This window comes from Chiloscyllium plagiosum, chromosome 3, assembly GCF_004010195.1.
Source record: "Chiloscyllium plagiosum isolate BGI_BamShark_2017 chromosome 3, ASM401019v2, whole genome shotgun sequence".
NCBI lineage: Eukaryota > Metazoa > Chordata > Chondrichthyes > Orectolobiformes > Hemiscylliidae > Chiloscyllium > Chiloscyllium plagiosum.
In genome coordinates, this window is record NC_057712.1 from 34,426,196 (window position 1) to 34,453,666 (window position 27,471).

At 38.9% G+C, this 27,471-nt stretch overlaps 2 protein-coding genes across 4 annotated transcripts in view; one reads left to right on the forward strand and one right to left on the reverse strand.

Moving 5' to 3' along the window:
* The window catches only part of eloal (elongin A, like), a 118,462-nt gene extending 106,457 nt beyond the window's left edge, over positions 1-12,005 (reverse strand). For 2 of the 3 annotated variants that reach the window (XM_043679536.1, XM_043679526.1), the window contains exons 1-2: positions 11,839-12,005; positions 3,204-3,260 (exon numbers count right to left, since the gene is read on the reverse strand). In XM_043679536.1, coding sequence (XP_043535471.1) covers positions 3,204-3,260; positions 11,839-11,910 — 129 coding nt within the window. In that variant the 5' untranslated portion in view covers positions 11,911-12,005. The remainder of the gene's footprint in view (positions 1-3,203; positions 3,261-11,838) is intronic. The other variant, XM_043679545.1, reaches the window with a different exon arrangement.
* A 15-nt stretch (positions 12,006-12,020) lies between these two features.
* On the forward strand, positions 12,021-25,203 carry klhl31 (kelch-like family member 31). The gene is made up of 3 exons (XM_043679557.1): positions 12,021-12,157; positions 14,548-15,734; positions 23,166-25,203. Exons 2-3 carry the CDS (start codon positions 14,572-14,574, stop codon positions 23,896-23,898), a joined length of 1,896 nt encoding a protein of 631 aa, XP_043535492.1. The 5' UTR covers positions 12,021-12,157; positions 14,548-14,571; the 3' UTR covers positions 23,899-25,203.
* Positions 25,204-27,471: the final 2,268 nt, after the last annotated feature.

Genomic DNA, 27,471 nt, shown 5'->3' on the forward strand with positions numbered 1-27,471 from the left:
GACAAGAACACACACACACACTACTCCAGAAGAGACCTTACCAATGCCCTGTACAACCTCAACATGACATCCCAACTCCTGTACTCAAACGGTCTGAACAATAAAGGTAGGCATGCTAAATGTCTTCGTAAATCACCCTGTCTACCTGTGATGCAAATTTCAAAGAATTATGTACCTGAATTCCATGTCTCTCTGTTCTACCAAACTACCCAAGGCCCTAACATTAATTGTACAAGTACTGTCCTTGCTTGTTTTACTAAACTGCAACTCTTCACATTTATCCAGATTGAACTCTATCCGAACTTCTCAGCCCAATTGAGAACCTTCTTCACTGTGCACTATACCTCAAGTTTTGGTGTCGTCTGCTAATTTACTAACCAGGTCTCGTATATTCTCACCCAATGGTTTATATAAATGACAAACAAAATTGGACCCGGTACTGATCCCTGTGGAACACCACTGGTCACAGGCCTCCAGCCCAGAAAACAACCCTCCACCACCACTCTGTCTCCTACTGTCAAGCCAATTTTGCATCCAATTGGGAAGCTTATCCTGAATCCTATGTGATCTAACTTTACTAATTAGTCTACCATGCTGCATGACATTTAACGTATTAAAACATACAGGATTCTTAGTGGACTTGACAGGGTAGATACAGTATTGTTTTCCCTTGTGGAAATGTCTTGGATGAGATGGCATCATTGCTGAGTAAGGGATCACCAATTTAAGTCTTCACTTAGATGGTAGTGAGAATCTGTGGAATTCTTTACTGCAGAGAATTGCAGCGGCTAGGTCCTAAAGAATATTTAAGACAGAGATGAACTGAATTGATTAAAAAAGAAAATTGTTCTGGACCAGACAAAACTCTCTCAAACGCATTAAGATAGTGGTCAAGAGCCTAACATTTTCTAATTTTAAAAGGCAAGTGTAAGGCATTGTGTTCTGGATGTAATTCGACTGGTCAAACTATCAGGCTTGAAATAATACACACTTTATTCATACACTATAATTAAAATACAGACAAAATAAAGAAAATGATTGTCTTAACTGTAACTCTTTTGAAGTGCTTAAAATAATATTTACTCCTGATTAACTATAGTAACATCCTAGTAACACATCCTTAGCAAAGGCAAATTCAGTAAAATAGATAGTCTCACATGCAATTCTAGCAGCAGGAACAGAACCCCAGTTTTTGACTGTAACAAAGAGGGAAATAAGAGCTTCCACATCAATCTTCAAGACCCCAGCAACTACTATTGTAGGCTAAAACTAAAACGAAAAACAAAATCCTGGTTCTGCGAGAGCTTGATCGCACCCGTTCAGGCTGCATATATGTTGTTCCAAACTTCTTTTTTAAAAACTCCTAAGGAATAACAAGCTGTTTACTTTCCATGTATTGGCTTTGCAGCAGACAGCTTGACACCTCTGTGTCTCAACCTTTCTTCATAAAAACAACCAGGACAAAATACATCCCTTAAAACCATATCATCACAAAATAACAATTTAAATGTTAAAAAGAAATTTTCACAGCTCATATCAGATTGGGGAGTTTGTATGTTAAATCAATGGAATGCTTTTTTATTTAAAGACAGCTAACTTCACATACAAGTCAATTTGTTTTGTCTTATGGTATTTAGCACTTCTACCAAAGTTAAGAATTTTGTTATAGACCTTTATGAGAGACATAGTTCTTCCATCATTTTCTTTTCAATCATTCATACTCCAGGGATGAAGGCGTTTTCTTATGAGGAAAATGTGAGCAGCTTGCATCCTATCCATTGGAATTGACAGGAATAGGCGATTATCGTATTGAAATGTATAAAATGTTAAAAGGACTTGACAGGGTGCGAGGCTATGTAGGAAAGAAATAAAACAAATAGAGAAAGACCACAGAAAGTTGGAGCACCGTGAGATTTATGGGTTTTAGTGCATGAATCATAAAAGGCCAGCATTTAAATTCAGCAGGTAATGCGGAAGGCTAAGTGGAATGTTGGCCTTTACTTAAAGGGAGTTGAGTATTTAAAAAAAGGCAGATCTTGATAAAAAAACAATACGAGATGGATCACTGCTGGAATACGGTGAACAGCTTTGAGCTCTTTATCCAACCGCATTGCACTGGCATTGGAGGCAGTCTAGAGAAGGTTTACTAGGTTGATTTCAGATAAGGAGGGATTTTCTTGCGAGGAGAAATGAAGTAGGTCAGGCTGGTACTCTGCTGAAAATTAGGAGAATATGGGGAGACTTTACTGAAATATGCACAATTCTTCAGGATGTAAGAGGGTCGACGTAGAAAAGTTGTTTCCTTTGTGGGATAGGCCAGGATCAGAGGCCATCATCTCATAAAAGTGGCCACCCTTTTTAAGACAGAGATGAGGGACAATCTTCTCTCAGAAAGTAGTGGATCTGTGGAATTCTTTACCACATAGGGCTATCGAGGCTGGGTCATGAAATATATTCAAGGTTGAGCTAGACATTTCTAAATCATTAAGGGACTCAAGATTTATAGGAATAAAGGCAGGAAAGTGGAGTTAAAATTATCAGATCAGCCATGATTTCTTTGAATGGCAGGGCAGGCTCAATGGCCTACTATAGCTCCGACATGAAAGGTACCAAGAGGTGAAAAGGCAGTTGAGGATTATGGCAAACGGATAGGAAAATGGAGTTGAGGCCACAAAGTAGCCATGAACTTATCAAATGGCAGAACAGGTTTGAGGGTCTAAATAACCCAGTCCTGCTCTTATTTCTTGAGTTGTGTTCTTTGTTCTTGTAAGCTAGTGGGGATGTAGAATTCAGCAAAGGTTTTGCACAAATAACTCAATTTCTCGAAAACTTGCCAGGCATGTTTAAATGACTCCTTGAATTTAATTTAAAAATATCACCCCATCACAAATTTATACAAATAGCAAAATGTCACAGATGAATCTTAAGCACATCTACAGTAAAAACAACGGAATAACATGAATAACAGGGCTTCTAGAAATGGGGCCTGAAATGAGGTTGCAAGATGACATTTGGGTCGAGAAGCTGAGTCAACAGCCAAACATGCCCACGCCCAGATTTTCTCTGCCCTGCTCCCACACCAATCACTAATGTTTGCAGAAATTTTCAAGCCTTGAAACACGGTCACAGTGGGAACAAGTTTGGAAAGCACGATGCATGGTGTAAACTGACAAGACATTAATTATACAGATATAAAATCTTACCACCAGAATATCCACTGTGATATTTAAATCTTGCAATTTCTTCAACAATTTCAGAACCTAGAAGACAGATCCACATATTGATGCTTTAGAAGAAGCTTAAGGTATGTATTATTTTAGATCTAAATGCAAGTAGATTTAAAAAAAAAAGTAATCTGTATCAGATTAATCTTAAACTTACTTGTATTTTAGTTTTCATTATTGTTTAAAATGTTCACAATGAAACCAAAAAGCATAGTCTCTGGTATTTAATAAAAACGTTCAGAAACATTTTAATTAGAATACCAACATTTCATACAATTAGTTTTAACATCCAATAATTTTGTTGGCTAAATTACAAATGTATAGCAAATGACTCCCTTCTCTTGGAAGTATGGAATGGCTGAGTCTGCATGGTATTCAGTGCCTATCTATGGGAATGCTGGTTGGCCTACTTCATTTACCATGTGCTATAAATGAACAACTTAAAAATGACAGCAGTTACACAGGAAGCAAAAAATAGCACGACCTAGCAAGGGCTAGCCACAAGTTCACAACGGGCATTGCTGAAATCTGTGCAACCTCAAAGTTAATAGTTATATTCACAACAAAATGGGATATCAAGGACACAAGATAAATTAGAATATATTTCATTTACTATACTCTAAGTTTATTGCTCTGAAACATCCACAGCAGTCACTCTGAAATCTACCTGCTGCAAATTCAAATGACATGAAAAGCTGGATGTAGGTTTGCTCACTGAGCTAGTAGGGTCAGCAAGCAAACCTATATCGAGCCTCAACCCGAGCTACAAATCTTCTCAAAACTCGCTAACGTGAAAAATCTCAGCTGTATTTGGTAGAAGACATGCTCTGATTGCCAATCACTTGAGAATTTTACAGTTACACTTTCAACATTTTCACTTTTGATTTGCTTCCCCATTATGTGCATTGTCATTCACATGACTGTCAAAGCTTTGATACAAAAGGCTCATCTCATCAGACTATTATGTCTATAAAGTCTTTGGACATTGTAAATATATTCTTCTGCTAAAGGTATTAGGAGCATAGAGCTGCAAAAGATGCTTAAGCAAGCAAATTGTTAGATGGTGGCATATTTTATTGCAGTAGCACAGAATGTAGGAAACACCATTCCCATCCAACACCTTAACGAAAGCCAGACCAGCAAGCAAGCCTCATAATTCACTAAAGAAAAGTAGCGGTGCAAATCCAACACTTTCATACACTTCTGGCAACTAGTTTAACAGCAGCACTAAGAGTAATGCCTTCATGGCCGTGGAATAGTGAATAGAATGAAAAGGGGGAAATATGGGAAAGAGGAGGAAGGAGGAGAAAAGGAACCAGATATAATTTGCAAAGAAAAAGGAGAACAGAAACAAGCCTGGAAGCCAATGACAAGCAAACTTTAACCCCTAACATAACCACAATTATTGTAATACTTGGTACACAAGTAACAATTCCATATCTGGTTTAATGCCTTTGAAATAAATCATAAATAAAGGAACACTCATGACTGCTAAAATTGTATCTGTAAACTAAGCTCATTACAGGAGACAAAAGAAAATAGCTAATTCCAAATTAAGGACAATGATATGTTCAAGCTCAATTGTTCTGTACATTATCAAAACATTTCTAACAGTTACACAATTCAGTGTTGTGATTTCCTTGGTATTATTAAATACAACAAGGTGGGTGAAAATATTGAGCAACTTTAAGTTTTGTAAAGTTGTGAAGCAATCATTAATTAGGGCACAGTATTTCTGATTACAAATCCTGGCATGTATAAAGCAAACAGCATGTACTACTTGAATTGTGGCCCCATCAAACTGATAAAGTACAGAGAACACTGCCTCTGCATTATGTTTGTAGCTCAATGTCAAATTCCACTAACTCCACGAGACACATGTACAACTTACAACAGCTCTTTGTGGCAGAAGCTATGCACAGCTGTTGAGAGAGTTTGTATCCATGAATTACCAAACTAGAAAAGGAGGATTAAAAAAAATGTACTGCCAAGCAGACTGTAGGGACACGACAACAGTGACGCCATCTTAGAAACATTTCATTGGTTGCAAAGTGTTTGGGACATCCTGATATCATGAAGGGAGCTATACCAGTTCAAGTCCTTAGTTTTTGCTGTGTAATTTAAGGATGATTTGAAAATCAGCTCCTCAGTGCCATGATATCCAAATTTAATTTCCATTTTTCTGACTTGGGCCTTGTAGGTAATGGACATGAGGAGAGTTACTCACTGCTGGATTGCTTGTCTCTGACCTTCTCTTAAAACCAGAGTATTTAAAAACAGTCCAAGGTAACCCCCAGGATGTTGATGTTTAGGGTTTCAAAAATGGAATACCATTGAACATCAAAAGGCCAATGGTTGGATTTTCTCTTGTTGGAGATGACCATTGCCTGCCACTTGTGTGGTGCAAATGTTACTCGTCACTTATCAGCTCAAGCCTAGATGCTGTCCAGGACTTGCTGCATATGGACACAAACTGCTTTAATATCCAAGAAATTGGGAATGATACGAAACATTGTTTGCTGATGAGAGTACATCCTCATTTCTATGACGAATGGTATTTCATTGATTGAGCAGATATATATAACAGCTTGACTAAAGATGTACTCAATTCTGGAGCACATGTCCTCAGTACTCTTACCAGAATGTTGCTAGGTTCCAAAGTCTTTGGAGTATCCAAACCTCAAACCATTTCCTAATATCATGTTGATGGAACCAAAATTGATTAAAGGCTGGGTACTGGGGTCCTCTGGAGGTGGAGGAAATGCACTTCCTGCTGACACTGGATGTAAATACTTCAGCCTTGTCCTTTGGTGTTGAGCACCCCCATCATTGAGGTGGGAACATTTGTGGAACCTCCACCTCATTCTTTAATTGGCTATCACATTCACATGCTGATAGATGTGGCAGGTAAATATTTTACCATGAGAAGCTGCAGCAATGAAAGACCACAGGAGGTCAGATGCCAAAAAAAAAAGTTGAAAACAGAAATAAAACAGCTTTTGCTAGTCAAGATTGAAGATCTACAAGAGAACAAACTTGCATATTTAAGATATCTTTCACAACCATAGGAGATCCCGAACCAGTAAAAAGTCAATTAAGTATTTGTAAGTCACCATTAAGTAAGGAAACATAGATTGTTTTGGGGGCTTGGGGTACAAATTGAGTAAATTGACCAAAAGAAAGAATACAACCAGAATAAAAGCTTGCATTAATAAAGCTCCTTTCATGACTTGATGCCTAACAATATTTCATTGGCTTTAAAGCACTCCGAAGGTGTGGTCATCATTGCTATACAGGAAACATGGCAGCCAGTGTGCATATAGCAAACTTGCAAGCAATGTAATAATGATTAGAGATTTCATGATGTTGGTTCAGGAGTGATTATTACCAGGATTATGTTGATAAATCAGATTATCTGGAAACAGTGCCAAGGGTCTAAGTTATGTCCATTGGAGAGGGCATACCAGGATTTGGTTTAACATATCATCTGAATGACAGCTGTTCTCATAATGCAGTGTTGTCTGAATGCTACACTGGAGTCTCAGCCTTGAGTACTGTGCTCAAGTCCTGGAGTGAAACTAAAATCCAGAACCTTCTAACCTAGAGGTTATAGCTAATGGTGATTTAGGAATATAGCTGCAGGACATCATGAAAACTGGACTGTTTGTCTTTAAACAGCCAATTGTTTAACTACACCAGAATGAGTAGATAATGTCCTATTTACCAATCTATTTTCTTAAAAAAAAAAAATCAATGGAATGTATGTGCGCACAAGAAAGGAAGTTACAAGTAAATTTGCCACACCACAGCAGTGTGGACAGGGTTCTTAACAGCATGGCCTTAATGAAGGAGTGTTGGAGTGGCATGCAGTTAGTGAGAAAGATTTTGGTTAGTTCTAGGAAGTCAATGGACTCATCCAGAACAAGGCCAGAGATGGAAAAGATCGCATATAAAAGGGGGTGGGTATTTCAAAGGCCATTCACTGTACTAATAATGTATAGTAGGTTATTGAAGGGAGTTACTGCACGAGGCCGAGAGATTCAGAAAGGAACGGAAAAGACATTGCAGTCAATTTTTTTAGGCTGTGTGACCTCTTTCAGTGCTTTACATATTTTCTAACTAGGAGTAGAGGCATGTCTGCGGGATTACTTGGAAATCAAATGCGTTACTATGCTTATTCCTATCAATCCTAGCTACGCCTGGCTTTTTGTAGGACATATGGAACATTTCTTGATCTCGTCTACTACGCTGGAGCCTTTTCTAATGCCTTTTTCAACCACATTGATGATAGTATCAAACGGTTTTCTGCCTATTGCCTTAAACAGGTAAATTTCATCTCGTGCCTAGTTTCCACCCTTCTCTCAACTTCAAACAGACAAACTCTGACTCTCCACTTCCTTGACTTCTCTATTACTGGAGTAGGCCATGAACAAATGTCCATTATAACCACAGCAACTCTCTCAGCTACCAAGATTACACTTTCTTATACCCCATTTCCTGTAAGGGCTCCATTCTATTTGCCCAGCATGTCCACTTCTCATATCTGTTCGAATGAAGGAACAATCCACAAGAGCACTTCTGAGATGTCTTCCTTTTTCCTCAATTGAGGATTTCCCTCTGAAGAGTGGTGACAGGGCCCTTGACGGTGTCTGTATTATTTCATGTACTTATACCCTCCCTCGAAAACCACAATTGGATCCTTACGTTCCACTTCACCAGCCTCTGCATTTAATGAACTATTCTCCTCTATTTCCAAATGATGCCACCAAACGCCTCCTTCCTTTCCCCATCAATACTTTAAATGGACTCCACAACACTCTAATGACCTTCTCAATTACACCCTTATGTTTCTTATGGTATCTTTCCTTACCAATGCAGGATTTGCAACACCTGCCCTTTTACACCTTCTCCTATCTATCCAAAGTCTAAAACTTCTTCCAGATAAAAGAGTAATTTACTTTATTGTGACCAAAAAAACTATTACATTTCAATTAAAATGTAGTCAAGCAGATCACAATGTAGAGTTGAATTCGCAATTTTCTCACATGAAAATGAGTGGAGTTTTATTCATCCGAAACAAAAATAAACACAACAAACACACAAAACACAGGGAATGAGCTTTTAAGGAAAAAAAGGGAGGATTATCTGGTTCCGACAGAAAGGTAAAGGCAGTACAGCTTATAGGTTTTTTTAAAAAGACTGAGTTGTGAAAATGAAAGCAGAGTTTAACTGCTTAGCTGTTGTCTTGTTTTCTCCATAATGGTAAAGCTGCAAGAGTCCCCTCGTTTTCACTTGCCATTATTGCAAGTTGCTTTTTCATCACCTGGTGTCTCAGCTTGAGCATGAGTGCCTTTCAGTCCTTGTTCACAAATCCATTTTACCAAGAATCTCATCATACTTCAAAGCAGTTATAGAGTCAGAGTTGCATAGCACAGAAACAGACTGTTCAGTCCAATTCATTCATGCCGACTTAGATATCCTAAATCAATCAAGTCCCTTTGTGAGATTTCGCCCATATCCCTCTAAATCCTTCCTATTCATATACCTATCCATGTGCCTTTTAAATGTAGTTGTACCAGCCTCCACAGTTCATTCCATATAGCCACCACCCTCGACATGAAAAGGTTGCCCTTTAGGTCCTTTTTGTACCTTTTCTCTCTCACCTTAAAACTATGCCCTCTAGTTTTGGACTCTCCCAGCCTGGGAAAAAGACCTTGGTTATTCACCCTATCCATGCTTCATGATTTAATAAACCTCTATAAGGTCACACCTCAGCCTCAGATACTTCAGGGAAAATAGCCATATTTAGTCTCTCTCTATAGCTCACACCCTCAACCGTACGTTATGAACTCTTTCAAGTTTCACAACATCTTTCTTATAGCAGGGAGATCAGAACAGAATGCAATATTCCAAAAGTGGCCTAACTAATACCCTACACAACTGCAATATACATCCAAACTCCTATAATCAATACACTATTGAATAAAAACAAGCATAGACAGGCCTCCAGTCTGAAAAACACCCCTCCACCACAACCTTCTGTCTCCTATCTTCAAGCCAATTTTGTATCCAAATCATTAGCTCTCCCTGAAATCAATGTGATTTAACCTTGCTAACTAGTCCACCATGCAGAACCTTGTCAAAGTTATTGAGGAAGATCTATGTTTTCATTCTTGCTTATTGTTTTCCCAAGCTGAATACTCCACAGATAATCTTTTATCTCAGTGTAACTCCCAGAATAAATGAATCAACTGGGGGCTATGGATCGGAGTTTTGATGTCCTTTTACAATGATGTTAAGTCCACTCAGACTGATCCTCCTTTATAAGTGGATTCACATGCCTGGCTCAAGCTAGTCAGATGACCACAGCAGCCAGTTTAGGACTGTATTGTCCTTATTCAACCCAATTTTAGGGTCATGACAGTCTCGGGCATTAAAGTGAAATAACGGAAGTTGAATATTTACAGTCCTTTTTCATTATACGTACTTCTTTCAATCCATTGCTCAAAATGCAATCTGCTCTTAGTGGGGGTGACCAAACACAGACTGGTTTTCTACATTTTGAAATATCTTTGTTCAGTCCACAAAACAAACCCACCATTCTGGTCTCTTGTTGCTTTAATTTTTCATCTTGATCTCATGCCAACCTCTCTGTCCTCAGTTTCCTGCAGTGTTCCAAATTAACATAAACTCAAGCAAACTTAGCTTTCAATTACACACTTTACAAACTTCCAGAATTTATTATAACAATCTCAAGATTATAATTTGGGCACTCATTTGTTTCCTCTCCCTTTGCACAATGATTTTACCTTTATTTTTCTCTCGTTTTTGAATAACAAGAAATCAACACTCTGCCACGCCACAACATTTCTCGACACATTTGTTTCTTCACTTGCCTCATTACCACTTCATTTGTATCTGGATCACACACCCTTCTGTCATTTAATTTCTCCTGTTTTACACACCTCAATTCTTCCTCTTGGAATTTTTAGTCTCTTTCCACTCTGTTCACTTGCTTAAAAATCTATTACATTTCCCAGTTCTAAGGATATTGACCTAAAAGATTAAAATAGAACAAGGTACTGTGGATGCTGCAGATCTGAAACAGAAACTCAGCACATCTGACAACATCTGTGGGTAAAAAAGCAGAGTTAACACTGTGCCTGTTGATTTTTCATCAGACCTAAAAGATTAATTGCTTTTTTCCTTCTCCAGCACTGTCGATTATACTGATTCAACTGTTCAAATTTTGTATCTCTGGTGAAAGATGGCCAACATTTAAAAGCTCTGGGAGCTTTCAGCAAGACGAAAAGTTTGAAAATAGTGCAAGAGAACACAAGAAATAAGAGGAGGGACTATTCAGTCCTTCAAGCATTCCACACCATTCAATAAGAACATGCCTGATCTGCCACAGGCCTCAACTCATTTGTGCCACCTCCTTATAGCCCTCAACTCTTTGGTAGCTCAAAAAAGTCTACCTCCTCTTTTAATTCTAACCATGTCCCTAGATTAAGATTCCCCCACTAATTGTAACATCTTCTCAACATGAACCCAATTAAGTACACTCAATATATTAATAAAATCAGTCCTCATTCTTCTAAACTCAAGTGAATAAAGACCTAATCTGTTTATCTGTTCTCCATAAATCAATCCCTTCATTCCAGGAATCAGCCCAGAATAACTAGACATCATGGTATTGTTAAGTAGACATGGGATGTTTATCACTTATTTAATTTAATGAGACTATATAAACAGAAGTTGTACAACTAAATGGTAACTTTCATCCTTATATCAAAGCAAACTAGTCAAATGAAATTTTCATTTCACAAAGTATTTGGCCCAACTTTACAAGAATTACATAACATGAGAAAAGATCAAAGTCCATCTTAGATCACAAGGCAGTATTCCTACTATCTAATACTCTAAGATTGCGCTATTGTACAAGTAGATTAGAAACTCCAATAAACCAGGGCCCAAACGACTTTTAGGACAACTGAAGCCAAGCTATTTATGGAAGATCTCAATTTTTCACATCACCTGATTTGCAAAACTGGCTGATGTCCTCCTCTGGAAATAGAGGGAAGGGGAGGAGTTTATTATCTTTACAACAGTGCACAATAAAGCAAACAATTTCAATACCAAGAATGAAAGATATACCTAGAGCTTATACCACATTCTTAATACCACTATCCATTTCTGATGGATTTATTGGCCACTGGTCTCCATTCAGAGCTGCTTTAATTTGATGACTTTGGGGTGATTGTATCAGGCTTTATTACAGTCATTGAACTACCCTAGTTTTCTAGATTGGCATGTGTTGTGTACACAGTCTCTGCATTAATAAGTAAACCTGGAAATTTTGTTTCAGGTACAAATTATCCAAGAGAAAGAAATAGCTTATGGTACCTACTTTAACTAACTCTAGAAATAATTTTGTTCCATTAAGTTGCACAAAAATTAGCAATTATATTCACCTCAGAATTCAATTAGTTGGTGAGTTTCTTCCTGAGCATTGAATCTCCAGTTCTCACTTTGTCTGTGAAGGTAACAATGCTCGGAATATAATATAGGGTCAGTCCAGTTTAGAACGATTACTGGCAACCCACAAACACACCTTATTTGAATCGCTGACTCCAAGCAGGCGTTCTTTCAGATGCAATACTTTTTGCACTATCCCTTCTGCCATACCTCGCTCCTCATTCGCAGGCACACAGAATTACCTGAAACTACCACCCTAAATGAACTCAAAATACACGCCCGGAAATGCGTTCTCGTCCGCACCGTCTTCTCATTTAACGGACACGCAACGCGCAGAATCATTTTTTTTAAAGTTTTCCAATGCTGGTTTCACCGTTAGTCTTCAGTAATAGAGTAGAGAACACGGTGCCAAATTTACTAACATTAACAGCAAGGAAAAGCGGTTGTCTCTTAAGGTATGTCCCTCAAAATTTGCGAAATCGGTTGTAATGCAATACTCGATCGTATTTAAAAGTTCAGGAAAAACTAGTCGGAAAATTGGAGGTGTATAAAGTTTACATTTCAAGAGGGACGTACGTTCACACGAAATATTCTTTTGTAAAGAACAGTTATAATTGAGTTAGTGAATTTTATGCTCGTTATTGATTTAGTGTGTCAACTTACTTGGGCGATGAAAGTATTAAACAATTATAATTATAACCTTTTTGTCAGCCTTTTCCAACTTCAGTTTAAATATTGTGCTTTTGCATGAGTTAAGATCTTTAACTTTGCTGCGTGAGATCATTGATGCCTTCCCTGTTGAAGTCGATTATCTACTAGGGAACAGTTTTATAATGAAAACTAATTATAATGAATGAAATGTAGTCCTTGCCCCCCACCGCCAACTTCAGAAAGCCAGCAACTTTATTTGAAACAATCTTAATATGGAAAGCCCTGTGAGAGCTGCTGGGATCTAAGCTGCAGTGTTACTATTCCTGGAGCTGAATGATGCACATAAGCAGATGTAAAGAGGGAAGGAATGTCATGGGCTGAATCTTTATCTCACTGCGACCATATTCTTTTACCAGCCTTTCCACAAGTGATTGCTAACGTATTGCTCAGATACTTCAAGTCATTTCTAATCTTTATTTTAAACGTTTTAAATCCTAACTTTTATTTCTGGCCAAATTATTAACATAAGGTTGTTTTGTGGGATTTTGAAATGTGCATATCATGTGCCACATTCCCTAAATTGCAACAGTAACAATACTTTGTGAAGTGCTTTGGGACATCCAGTGAATTGGCCATGCTAAATTGCCCGTACTGATAGGTGAAGGGATAAATGTAGGGGAATGGGTCTGGGTGGGTTGCGCTTCGGCAGGTCAGTGTGGACTTGTTGGGCCGAAGGGCCTGTTTCCACACTGTAAGTAGTCTAGTCTAATCTAATCCTAAAATTGTGAAAGTGTCATATGAATGCAAATATAGAGGAAACACACAGCAGGTGAAAAGTGCACCTGTGGAGAGAGGAAGGTAGGGATAATGCTTGAGATTGATGACCTTTCATTAATCACAGTAACCTTTCATTGGAAGGTGATGGCATACCAGTATTGTCTCTGGACTAGTAATCAAGATACAGACTAATGATTGGGGAATATGTTCAAATCCCACCATGGCAGAATTTAGCAAAATCTGGAATTAAAAAGAACTTGTCTAATGGTTATTTTGAATACTAAAATCTCATCTGATTCACTAACTTATTTCATGGAAGGAAAATCTGCCATTCTCACCTGGTCTGGCCAGCATGTGTCGCTAAATCCACAGCAATATGGTCAATACTTAACTGCTATTTGAGATGGCCGAGAGAGCCAATCTGTTCAAGGGCAAATATGGAGGGCAGTAAATGCTAACCTTGCCTGGGATGCCCACATCCCACAAAGGAAAAAAAAGAGCCTTTGTGTCTCCATCAGTGCTTCTTGAGCTATGAATCTGTATTTCAGATTTCTAATGTTTTGTTTTGTGGGTGTATTTCACCTGAATAGAACTTCGATTTTCAGGATCTTTTAACTGGGGAAAAAATTATATTATTTGATTAGTGACATCAATGTTGGGATGGAGCTGTAGAAACAGATTTGCAATTTCTACAATATGGATACACTTTATTGCAATGAATGCAGAATGCATTCAAATTCCCAAAACTTCAGTGAGTGATATCTATGCTGTGGGGTAGGTGTTCACACTGGGCCCAAAATTGCCCATTCAGTTTCACATCTTCAGGACCAAGCCAGGTCAGATCTATTTTAGTAAGTGATTCCTGCCTTTTTTGTAAATACACCTATAACTGATGTTGAAGAATTCCTAAAGGTGGAATGCTACTATATACAATTTGAGGTTGCTCAGCATCTTATTACTATAATTTGTGCTCTATAATTTGTGCCTCTAATTGTTTCAGCACTTTGGAAATTAGTATTATTTTCAATCCTATTCAATATTTATGTAGATAATAAAGTTTGTAATCTTGGAATATGCATGTATTGTAACTTAACAGTTTTGTGAAAAAAAGTTCATTCTTATGACAATATTACTTAAAGATCAAAGGGAACGCAGAAATTGCTAGAGCATACAGCTTTGACTTGGCATGAAATTCCAGCATTTACTGACTTTGCTTTAGATTTTCAAATTTGACATTTTAAGAATGCTTAGTATATTTAATATATTTAGTAAGCCAAAGTAGACTGCAAGTTATTATCTTCAGTGGGGATGACAATTACAACCCAAGTTCTGTCATTGTAATGCATGTTTATATCTACAATTTATTATTAAATATTTGTGCAATTACTCAGTTTATAAATAAATATATATGTTCCAGATCCTGATTGTGATAATTACAGTCATGGCACCAAAGAAGAAAAATGTTAAAAAGAATAAAATGGAGAACAAAGAGACTACTGTTATTGTGGAAGAAAGTACGGTCATGCATCTGAATGGCCTCTTAGATGGAGACAATGGTTTTAGCTGTATTTCCACTGAAATATCTAACTGCTCATACAGTTCCAGTCTTTTGGAAGCACTCAGCAAAATGAGGCAAGAGAAATTTTTGTGTGATTTAACCGTTGCTACAAAAAACAAATCTTTTGATGTTCATAAATTGGTAATGGCTTCTTCCAGTGAATTCTTCAGGAATATTCTGACTAAAGATCCATCAATCCAAAGAGTAGATCTTGATGACATCTCTCCTATTGGTCTTGTCACAGTTATTACTTATGCCTATTGTGGAAAAATAACACTGTCATTATATACAATTGGTAGCACAATAGCAACAGCTAACCTGCTCAAAATTCACTCTCTCATAAAGATGTGCTGTGATTTTTTGATGCAGGAAATCAATGTTGAGAATTGCATGTACATTGTTAACATTGCAGAAACTTATGGACTCAAAAATACGAAGGAAGCAGCACATAAATTTATTACTGACAATTTCCTCGAATTTTCAGAAAGGGACCAGTTTTTTAAACTCACCTTTGAACAAATCATGGAATTTATGCTGGATGATACCCTGCGATTGCCCTCAGAAATCGCAGCATTCCAGATTGCAATGAAATGGCTGGATTTTGACAATAATAGGGTTAAGTATGCAGCAGGTTTATTGAACACCATTCGATTTTGTACAATCTCAGCACAAGACCTGGTGAACTATGTTCAGACAGTGCCAAGAATGATGGAAGATCAGGATTGTCATAAACTTCTGGTAGAGGCCATGAACTACCACCTGTTGCCTTATCAACAGAACACTTTACAGTCCAGAAGAACAAAAGTTCGCAGTGGCCTCCGAGTTCTAGCAATTGTGGGTGGTCGTCTAGACCTATCAGAAAAATCACTCAGCAGAGATATTCTGTACAGAGATTCTGAACATGTTTGGAACAAACTTGCTGAAATGCCTTATAAAAGTTTCAATCAATGTGTAGCTGTAATGGATGGATTTCTGTATGTAGCTGGTGGAGAAGATCAAAATGATGCCAGGAATCAGGCGAAGCATGCAGTGAGCAACTTCTGCAGGTAACTTGATATTGATTTTTTTGCAATGACCATGCCATAAATGTTTAAAATCTGCTGGTACCTTATCAGAATAGTCACCATGTTTGCACAAATAGGAAAGTAGAAAATTTAAATTTAAAAGTTTCCAGCAAGCATTTTGTAATAAAATATATTAAGATTGCTTCTAATGTTATTTACAACATTTCCTATTGTAATGAAACCCTCTAAAGGTAACTTTCATCGTGTTTCCTTGATTGGATTGCAATGTTTTTGTTTTACAAACGTGCTTTTCGTATAACTTTAAATGCTGATTCAAGTTAAATACACTTAATCACACGTGGAGCTTGTTAATAATAAGCAATTATCATATATATATTCTAAACTGCTATTAAGTGATGTATTGTGTTTGAAATATGCATGTTAACATGTTCATTTGAATACATATAATTTAACTTTTTGTTTGTCTCTCCAAAAACTGCTAATTCAAACCCCAATCTAACAGCAACAAAGTTACTTGTACATCAGAATTAATTTTAGTGCCACAGTATTAAACCTAATTTACAAAAGTAATTAAAAATACTTTTACCATTTCTGCTCAGAACATTTTATTGCCTTATGCTTTCTTTCACCTTCTGTCTTGTTTTAAAATCTTTTTATAATTTATACCAAATTGCTGATCACCCAACTCTCCCTGCAGGCCCTCACGTTAGCTGAATTTATAAATTGTTCTCCCCTTCAGGTATTGAACCTCTCTTTAAATCTGTCTCTTGACCTATCTCCTTCAAAAAAAGCCCTTGACCCCACAAATCTACCAAATTGTTATTCAGTCTCCAGCCTTCAATTCCTCTCCACAATCCTAAAACATATTATTGCCACATAAATATAATACCATTTTTCTCAAATTAGCTACACGTCCAAACAAGTTTCCATCATCGTAAATGATAAATTGAACAAACTTAGATTACTGTTAAATCTTTCATCTTTGAGAATGGGTTGCAGGTTTCGGTGGGCTTATCGCATGGAACAGGGTGTGCCACAGGACAAACATGGCATGCCTCTATTTGTTAGATTCTCAACTGACGATCAAAATAAGTGCCAAATTGACAGTCCATTTTGGCCTCCTCCAGAGGTCCCCAGCAGAATTGCTAGCTTATAACCAATTGAATTCACTCCACGTGATAGCAAGAAATGGATTGGAACTATTGGATATTGCAGATGCTATGGGCTTTGACAACATTCTGACAATAGTACTGAAGACTTGTGTTCCAGTACTAGCTGCACTCCTAGCTAAGCTGTTCCAGTACAGTTACAACATTAGAATCTATCCAATAATGTGGACAATTGCCTAGGTGTGTCCTGTACACAAAAGATGAGATAGCTTTGGCAAATAGGGTTAAGGAGAATCCTAAGGGTTTTTACAAATACATTAAGGACAAAAGGGTAACTAGGGAGAGAATAGGGTCCCTCAAAGATCAGCAAGCCATCCTTTGTGTGGAGCCACAGGAGATGGGGGAAATACTAAATGAGTACTTTGTATCAGTGTTTACTGTGGAGAAGGACATGGAAGATATAGAATGTAGGGGAATAGGTGGTGACATCTTGAAAAAATGTCCATATTACAGAGCAGGAGATGCTGGATGTCTTGAAATGCATAAGGTGAATAAATCCCCAGGATCTGATCAGGTGTACCCTCAAGCTCTGTGGGAAGATAGGGAAGTGATTGCTGGGGCCCTTGCTGAGATATTTGTATCATTGGTAGTCACAGATAAGGTGCCAGAATACTGGAGGTTGGCCAATGTGTCACCACTGTTTAAGAAAGGTGGTAAGGTCAAGCCGGGGGACTATAGACTGGTGAGACTGATGTCAATGGTGGACAAGTTGTTGGAGGGAATCCTGAGGGACAGGATGTACATGTATTTCGAAAGGCAAGGACTGATTAGGGATAGTCAACATGTCTTTATGCGTGGGAAATCATGGCTCACGAACTTGATTTGAGTTTTTTGAAGAAATAACAAAGAGGATTGAAGAGGGCAGAGTGGTGGACGTGATCTATATGGACTTCAGTAAGGCGTTCGACAAGGTTCCCTATGGGGGACTGGTTAGCAAGGTTAAAAGGAATAAAAGGAGAACTAGCCATTTGGATGCAAAACTGGCTCGATGGTAGAAGACAGAGGTGGTGGAGGGTTGTTTTTCAGACTGGAGGCCTGTGTCCAGTGGTGTGCCACAAGGATTGGTGCTGGGTCCACCACCTTTTGTCATTTATATAAATGATTTGGATGTGAGCATAAGAGTAGTAAGTTTGCAGACGAAACCAAAATTGGAGGTTTAGTGGACAGTGAAGCAGGTTACCTCAGATTACAATGGGATCTTGATCAGATGGGCCAATGCGATGAGGAGTGGCAAATGGTGTTTAATTTATATAAATGCGAGGTGCTGCATTTTGGAAAAGCAAAGCGCAGCAGAACTTGTACACTTAATAGTGAGGTCTTAGGGAGTGTTGCTGAACAAAGAGACCTTGGAGTGCAAGTAAGGTTTGTTAGGATAATGAAGAAGGCATTTGGTATGCTTTCCTTTATTGATCAGAGTATTGAGTATAGGAGTTGGGAGGTACAGGACATTGGTTAGATCGCTTTCGGAATATTGCATGCAATTCTGGTCTTCTTCCTATCAGAAGGTTGTTGTGAAACTTGAAAGGATTCAGAAAAGATTGATAAGGATGTTGCCAGAGTTAGAGGATTTGAGCTACTGGGAGAGACTGAATAGGTTGGGGCAGTTTTTTCTGGAGCATCGGAGGCTGAGGGATGACCTTGTAAAGGTTTATAAAATCATGAGGGGCATGATAGGGTAAATAGACAAAGTCTTTTCCCTGGGGTGGTGGAGTCCGGAATTCAAGGGCATAGGTTTAGGGTAAGAGGGGAAAGATATAAAAGGGACCTAAGGGGCAACGTTTTCATGCAGATGTTGGTGCATGTATGGAATGAGCTGCCAGAAGAAGTGGTGGAGGCTGGTACAACTGCAACATTTAAAAGGCATCTGGATGGATAAATGAATAAGAAGGGTTTGAGGGATATGGGCTAAAGTGCTGGCAAATGGGATTAGCTTAGGTTGGAATATCTGATTGGCATGGATGAGTTGAACTGAAGGGTCCGTTTCCATGCTGTACATCTCCATGACTAGGACTCTATGAGATCCAAACCAGCCAATTACTACCCATCAGAATAGTCTCTATCATCAATAAAGTGTTGAAAGATGTTATCAAGCAGCACCTGCTCAGCAACAACCTGCTCAGTGGTGGCCAGTTTGGGTTCCACCAGGGCCTGTTCGCTCCTGACCTCGTTACAGCCATGGTTCAAACATAGACAAAAGAACTGATGTGAGTGTGACAGCTCTTGACATCAAGGCTGCATTTTAACAGAATTTGACATCAAGGATCCATGGCAAAACTGGAGTGAATGGGAATCAGGGAAAACTCTCTGCTGGTTGGAGTCATACCCGGTACGCAGGAAAATGGTTGTGGCTGGGGGATGTCAGTCATCTCCGTTCCATGACATCTCTGCAGGAGCTTCTCAGGGAAGTATCCTAGATCCAACCATCTTCAGCCGCTTAACCTTCCTTCCATCATAAAGATAGAAATGGGGATGTTTGTTGGTAATTGGATAATGTTCAGAACAATTAATGACTCCTCAGGTCCTGAAGCAGTACATGTTCAAATGCATCAATATCCAGATTTGGACTGAAAAGTGCTTAGTAACATTCATGCCACACAAATATCAGCAATGACCATCTCCAATAAAAGATAATCTAACCATCACCCTCTTGACATTCAATGGCATTATCATCATTGATTTCTCCACTATCAACATCCTGTGGGTTACCAATTACCAGAAACTGAGTTAGACTAGCCACATAAATATATTGGATACAAGAGCAGGTCAGAGGCTTGGAATATTGCAGTGAGTAACTTGCCTCCTGACTCCCCATATGCAAGGCACAAATCAGAAGTGTGATGGAATATGCCCCATTTGCCTCCATGGGTGCAGTTCCAACATCTCTTGAGGAGCTCGACACCAAACAGAACAAAGCCTGCTTGATTGGCACCATGTTGACCAGCATTCAGTCTCTTCAGCACCGATACTCAGTGGCAGTGTGCAGCAGAAATTCAATAACAATCCTTCGACAGCATCCCCCAAACACACGAGACCATTTCCATCTAGAAGGACAAGGGCAGCAGATATGTGGGAACATCACCAAATGTAAGTATCCTCCAAGCCACTCACATTCTGACTTGTAAATATATTACTACTCCTTCAGTGTCGCTGGATCAAAATCCTGGAATTCCCTCCCTAATGACATTGTGAGTCGGATTGACAGCATGTGGAATGCAACAGTTCAAGAAGGCAGCTCACCATGAGCTTTTCAGAGGCAACTAGGACTGGGCAATAAATGCTGACCCAGTCACCAACACCCAAATTGTATTAGTAAATAAAAAAAAAACTGTAATTATCCTAACTAATGGCAAGGTAGGGAAACATAGTAGTTATGTCTCCAAACCCTTATTCCCAAGGAAGCATACATACATTTGTTTCTTTTGGAATTAATGTGGGAACAACTGTATGCCCATTTTTAGTCAGAACTGCCATGTTGATGATCCATCTTGGCTTCCTCTGGAATCCCAGCATCAGAGAAGTCCGTCTTTGACCATATTTATTTATTCCATTTGATATCAAGAAATGGATGAACTTATTGAATAATGTAGGCTCTGATCATAGATACAGTATATGAAAGACTTGTTTTCCAGAATTATCTGTGCCTCTAGTTAATCTGCTGCAATACAGCTATAATACTAACCAATACAGCTATAATATCTAACCAGCAATGTGGAAAATAGTCCAGCTGTGTGCTGTCCATAAAAAGCAAGACAAATCCTACCTGACCAGTTACTGTCCCATTAATCAACTGTTGATCATTGACAAAGTGATGGACAGAGTCTTTGATTGTGCTGAGTAACATTTTCTTAGCAATAACCTGCTCACTGATGCTCAGTTTGGATTCTGCCAGAGTCTCTCAGCTCTTTACATCATTCCAGCCTGTGTCCAAAATTGGACAAAAGAGCTGAATTGAGGTGAGCTGAGAGTGAGTGCCTTGATGTCAAGGCAGCATCTGACTGAGTTTGGCATTAAAATGTCCTTGCAAAGCTGAAGTCTGTAGAAATTAGGGGTGGGTGGAAGCTGTCCACTGGCTGGAGTCTTACCTAGTTCAAAGGAAGATGGCTGTGGTTTATGGAGATAAATTATCTCAGTCTAAGGAATCATAGCTGAAATTCCTCAGCGTAGTGCCCCAGGCCAAATCATCATCTGACACTTTATCAGCAACCTTCCCTCTGGCATGAGGTCAGAACAATGTTCATCACTATTTCCTACTCAGTGAAGTCAGACAATGAAGCAGTCTGCCTCCCCATGTAGCAAAATAACTTTCAGGCTTGGGCTAATCAGTGACAAGTAGCATTCATACAACTGCCAAGAGGTGACCATCTCTGGCATGAGAGCATCTAACCATTGCCCTTTGTCCTCTGACATGCAAAGGCATTACTGTCACTGATTCCCCATTCTCAACATCCTGGGAGTTACCATTGATTAGGAAATTGAACTGGGTAATCATATGATTAGTGTAACTACAGGAGAAGTAGGTAAATCACCACAAGTTATCTTTAGTTTGGCTACTTGTTCAAAAATCTCACAATCTGTACTGAAACAATGATTTAAAGTTTATTGCATGTAGTTTTGATTCTCTTTTTCCAGACATGGCTGAATGTTTTCAATTCTTGTCTAAGTTTGTTCTTATCCCTTAATAGTTTATTCCAGACGGAGTTATTGCTGTTTCTTTCCATGTTTAACTGTTTATCTCTGTTGATTCTTTCATCTATGAACAATTTTTAAAGGTTCTGAAATTTATAATATAACAAGGTCAAAGACTGGGAATTCTGATGTGAGTAACTTTCCTCCTGACTCCACAAAGCCTGTCCACCAATTAGAAGGCACAAGTAAGGAAGGTGCTGAATCCATTACTTGTCTCGATCAGTACAGCACCAACAACACTTAAGAAGCTTGACGCTATCCGGGACAAATCAGCATCGCCTTCACCAATGCATTTATAAGATGCACAGCAACAGCACATCAAGAGTCATTCAACAGAACCTTCCATACCCATACATCTTCCACTTGGAAGGACAAGAACAGCAAATGCGTAGAAACATCACCACCTACAACTCCCTCTCAAAGTCATCATAACTTGGACTTTCTTTTTAACTTGATGTACGGCTGTGGGCATATATTGCCCATTCTTAATTACCCTTGAAAACATAGTGGTGAGCTCTCTTTTGAACCACTGCTGTTCTCTAGGTGTACAGGCACCCACAGTATTGTTAGTTTCCCAGCATTTTGACACAATGATAGTGAAGGAAAGTTGTTTATATTCCCAAGTCAGGAGTGAGTGACTTCAAGAAGTATAGCGCTGGAAAGCACAGCAAGTCAGAGGCAGCATCTGAGGAGCAGGAGAGTCGACGTCTCAGGCATAAGCTCAATATTCCTTATGCCCAAAACGTCGACTCTCCTCCTTGGATGTTGCCTGACCTGCTGTGCTTTTCTAGTGCCACACCTTTTGGGTCTGACTCTCTAGCTTCTGCAGTCCTCACTTTTTCATCGTGAGTGACTTGGAGAATTTGCAGGTAGTACATTCCCATGCGTCTGTTGCTCATGTCCTACTAGGAGCTAGAGATCAGAGATTTGGAGGGTGCTGTCAAAGGAGCTTGATAGAGATTCTGACATTCCTCCCTTCACTCTGCTTGTGTCAAAATCCAAACTCTGTTGTTCACAGCACCCAAATCACATGGATTGCATCAGATTACGTAAAATGGTTCACCACTACCTTCTCAAGAGCAATCATGGGTTGGGCAGGAATTCCTGGCCTAGCCAATAACACACATGCTGTGACAGAATAAAAGGAAAGACTGTAACACGCTGTACAATGGATAGGGGCATAGTCACAGTATCCACTCCCACAGTCTGTTGGCTACTGCTGTATACCTACATATTCCTTTGGATTGAATCATATTTGGTGGTACTGCTCCTCCATAGTCACAGGATGTTTTAGCAAATGACTTCTTTCCCATGAACTTGTATACTCAGTGTTGGTCATTGCCTTCAGACAAGGAGAACAAAAATTTAAAAATAACAAATAAATAAAGTTAGATTAGAGCCTCTGTTAAAGTAGGGTGAATGATTTTGAAAATAAACTCTACTTGACAAATTCTTAGATCTTGAATTAACTGTATTCTGTTCCATGTGCCTCAATCAAGCTAATTAGGTTATTGCAAACAAATTCTTAAGTTGTTGTTGGAAAGATTATAAAACCTACAATATAAACCTTTTGATTTTCTTTTTATTCATTTTACAGATATGATCCTCGATTCAACAGTTGGATTCATCTGGGGAACATGATCCACAGACGCACCCACTTCAGCCTAAATGTTTATAATGGTTTACTATTTGCAATTGGGGGGAGGAATTCAGATGGTCCTCTTTCCTCTCTTGAATGCTATGTACCAGCAACAAACAAGTGGCAGCTTAAGACATCTTTAGAGATATCTAGGTGCTGTCATGCTAGTGCTGTCACAGATGGCAAAATTCTGGTAACTGGAGGATACCTCAATAATGCATATTCTCATTCAGTCGTAGCCTATGATCTGTCAGCAGACAGTTGGCAAGATAAGACTAATCTTAACACACCAAGAGGGTGGCACTGTGCCATTTCCCTTGCAGATCATGTGTACGTATTAGGTGGAAGTCAGCTCGGAGCTCGGGGTGAGCGGATTGATGTGCTTTCTGTTGAATGTTACAGTCCCTATACAGGGCAATGGAGCTCAATTGCTCCTCTCCAAGTTGGTGTTAGTACTGCTGGTGTGACAACTCTTGACAGTAAAATCTATCTGTTGGGAGGTTGGAATGAGATAGAAAAGAAATATAAGAAATGTGTCCAGTGTTTTAATCCAGATATTAATGATTGGACCAATGAAGATGACTTGCCAGAGGCTATAGTTGGCTTGTCCTGCTGTGTTTTCACCTTGCCTCGTCAAAGAACACAAGAATCCAGAACCAGTTCAGTATCTTCAGTTCCAGTTAGTGTCTGATTACAGTTGAAGAGATTTTTTGATTAAAATCAATTAATTTCACAGAAAGAAGCTAGTTTTAACTTGCTGCTCAAATAAGCTTTCATAATTAAACAACAGTTTGTATCCAATCAAGTTAAAAAGGAACTGGTGCAACAATGGTGCCAAGCAAGATGTATATATTACTCTGCTTACAGGGGGAGTAAATCAAATCTAAAGGTATGACTTTCAAACTGTTTGTGGCTTGGAACACCAAGTGGCTACAGTCAGAAAGACAAGTGGCTTCAGTAAAAAATTCCCCAGTTATTTAGTAGTCTCAACATTTGTGGCAGAGGGGTAGGTGCCTTGTGGCACAGTGGATCACATTCTTGCCTCTGAGTCAGAAGCTCTGAGTTCAAGTCAAACTCCAAGACTTGATGGCTGTAAATATGCATCCATAATATGGTCAAACAGGTTGAATGTCAGTCTGCAGATCCTTCCAACATGCTCATGGCAGACAGTAGGAGCAAGAGAGACTTCTAGTCAGCCATACTTGATGTGGAGTGTCACTCCTCAAGCTATAACCTCTGGTATCAGGTTAATGACCTATTCCAGATGCAGAGAATATGTGTGTCCTTTGATGCTTCAGGCTTCCGTAGGAAAAGAAGTCGTTCTAAGTCAGAGTCTAGAACTGACAGGTTTTGTTTTTAAACTGATATTTAATGCTAAATGATTTGATAGTTTAACTGTTTCATAATTAACTTACTAAAGTCATAGTTTTTCCTGTTTCTTTGTGTAGAAATTGAGGTCCTTTCTTTAAATCTGTGGCAAGTTGGTCCGTATCTACTGAAGCCATTTTGAGGTAACCACTTAAAAAAAACCTAACAAAAGAACTGGGACAGTGTTTCCAAAGGCTGAACTATCCAAAGCATTTGTACCCAATGTATTGCAGACAAAAATGTTTTGTCTCTTTATTTGAGATGCAAAGCATTCTCAGAATTCTGAATGACGCTGCAAGCATTCAGGAAATAGCATGCTATTACTCAATTTATATGTTGTGTATTTATAAACTGGACTGAAGGGTGATGTATTTCAGTTGCCTTTTGTTATGGAATCAGAGACAAACAATAGTAACAGTTTTGGAGAGTGTTTGTGAGCTATGTAAACCATTTTTTGCTGCATCCGCCCTAGTCTGTTTTCTCATCAGTAGAATTGTTCCATTGAAATTGGAATTCAAAAGCAAGTTTTCTGTTTACCATCTGCAGACTTGAAAGTTTGTTGATAACGGCAGTACCTCATTGTGTTATATGCTACCATTTGCTGAATTAAAGCAATTTTTACACGTTACCAGATTGTACACTGATCTCCTATACCTTTTTGGGGATTATGAGTTTCAGAATGACAAGAAAAAACTTGTTTAGTATGATATCAATTCAGAATGAGTCACATCGCATATGATTAGCTGAGGTGTGCCATAGCCTTTTTGTGGCCAACTCGTTGTCTTCGCACTACAGGATAATTTTGAAATAATCTCATTCCTCCAGCCCAACATCCTCCATACATTTATTCACTGTGCTCCTTTCATCCCACTAATGCTGGCGGATATTTTCTTTCTGTTATTAAAGTTATCTGCTTGCTGACCATAATCACCTTATTTTCTTCCACCTGAATTACTCTCACCCTCTCTTATAAATTCCACCAACTCCCTAAGAATGAAGGCTATTAGATATTTGTACAATTCCAGTCATCATTTAGATGGCCAGTTAAATTAGGGCACTGAAAAGCTGTTACTGCTTAACCCATTTACATATGTTTGTGGTGAAAGAGGAAACATTGGCATTAAATTATGGAAATTTATAGAATCCCTACAGTGTGGAAGTAAGCCATTCGGCCCATCGAGTCCACACTGACCCTCTGAAGAGCAGTCCACCCAGATACACTCCCTCACTATATCCTAGTAGCCCTGTTTTTAGCATAGCCAATCCTGCTAACTTGCACATCTTTGCACTGTGGGAGGAATTCCAGATAGCCATGAAGAGAATTGTGCAAACACCACACAGACAGTTACTGGAGGCTGGAATTGAACCTGGGTGTCTGGTGCTTTGAGGCAGCAATGCTAACAACTGAGCCAACATGCCATCCTAGTTTAAGTTGAATGTCTTTGTGTCGAACCATTAGAATTGTTTATAAGAGACACATCTAGTGTACAAATCTGGAAGCACATGCATTTTTAAAGTTTACTTAGATTTACTTAGATTAGATTTTACTTAGATTACTTACAGTGTGGAAACAGGCCCTTCGGCCCAACAAGTCCACACTGACCCGCCAAAGCGCAACCCACCCAAACCCATTCCCCTACATTTACCCTGTCACCTAACACTACGGGCAACTTAGCATGGCCAATTCACCTAACCTGCACATTTTTGGACTGTGGGAGGAAACCCATGCAGACACGGGGAGAATGTGCAAACTCCACACAGTCAGTCGCCTGAGGTGGGAATTGGACCCGGGTCTCTGGTGCTGTGAGGCAGCAGTGCTAACCACTGTTGAAACCATAACTACAAAATCAGTTGTAGTTTGTGGTGAGACTCAAGTTGGAATTTGTTAAGAACACTGACCCAAGTTTTTAAAGTTGTGTGGTGGGGGTGAGGGCACAAAATGTCTGACAGAATTCTGTCAGCCTGATTTTGCCCCTATTCAATATCTAGGTATGTGAACATAAAAGTCGGATTTAAGGAAACAAACCAATAATATTAATATGTAATAGAGTTCCACAGATTATGTTGCATTCTTGTTAAGTCTGCAATCTTTTAACATTTCACTGTGTCAAATATGCAAATACAAGCCATAATTTAATCCTTTGCTGAATTCAGTTGCATAACAGAATTCAATATACTTTTTGCTGAAGAATGTTTGTTCATTTGTTTGCGCTTGTATTTTAAAATACTTTATCCTTTGAGGTCACATGAGACTAGAGACTACCTTCCTGCCTTACTTACTTTCCACCTTTCCAAACATACAGCTAGGTCAAGGATTGAATTGCAGCTGAAATTCCTCTCTATTGTTGTGAGGCCACAACCAGATCACGTGATCTTAAATGATAGAGCAAACTTGAATGGCCAAATTGCCCACTCTTGCTCTCAAGTCTTTAATTTCTTCGAAAACATGAGAACAATTTAAACTTGTAATACAACTAAACATTAAAAATCCCCTCAAAAATTGGAAGCAGCACTTTATGAGGACCACCTCAATTGAATCTCAGTCCTTACTGTGGAAGTCCTTGACAACATCCCCACTGTATGTTACCATCACTACCTCAGCATGACTTCTGCCTAACGTGATGCTGAAAAGGCCATTCAGCAGCTGAGAATGAACAAGTCTGCTGGCAAATATTGAGACCATGCTAAATACTAAAGTATGGTAGAGAATAGAACAAATACAGTACCACATCTCCTTCATTGAGAAGAAGGCGAGCATGCCAGGGTATTTAGGAGACATCAAGAAAGGAAACATGTCTGATTGTGGAGAAAGTGAGGACTGCAGATGCTGGAGATCAGAGCTGAAAAATGTGTTGCTGGAAAAGCGCAGCAGGTCAGGCAGCATCTAGGGAACCGG

Coding starts and splice junctions, on each gene's coding strand:
- klhl31 (XM_043679557.1), top strand. CDS start 14,572: ATGGCACCAAAGAAGAAAAATGTTAAAAAGAATAAAATGGAGAACAAA. Junction 15,735..23,165: donor GCAGTGAGCAACTTCTGCAG/GTAACTTGATAT, acceptor TTCATTTTACAG/ATATGATCCTCGATTCAACA.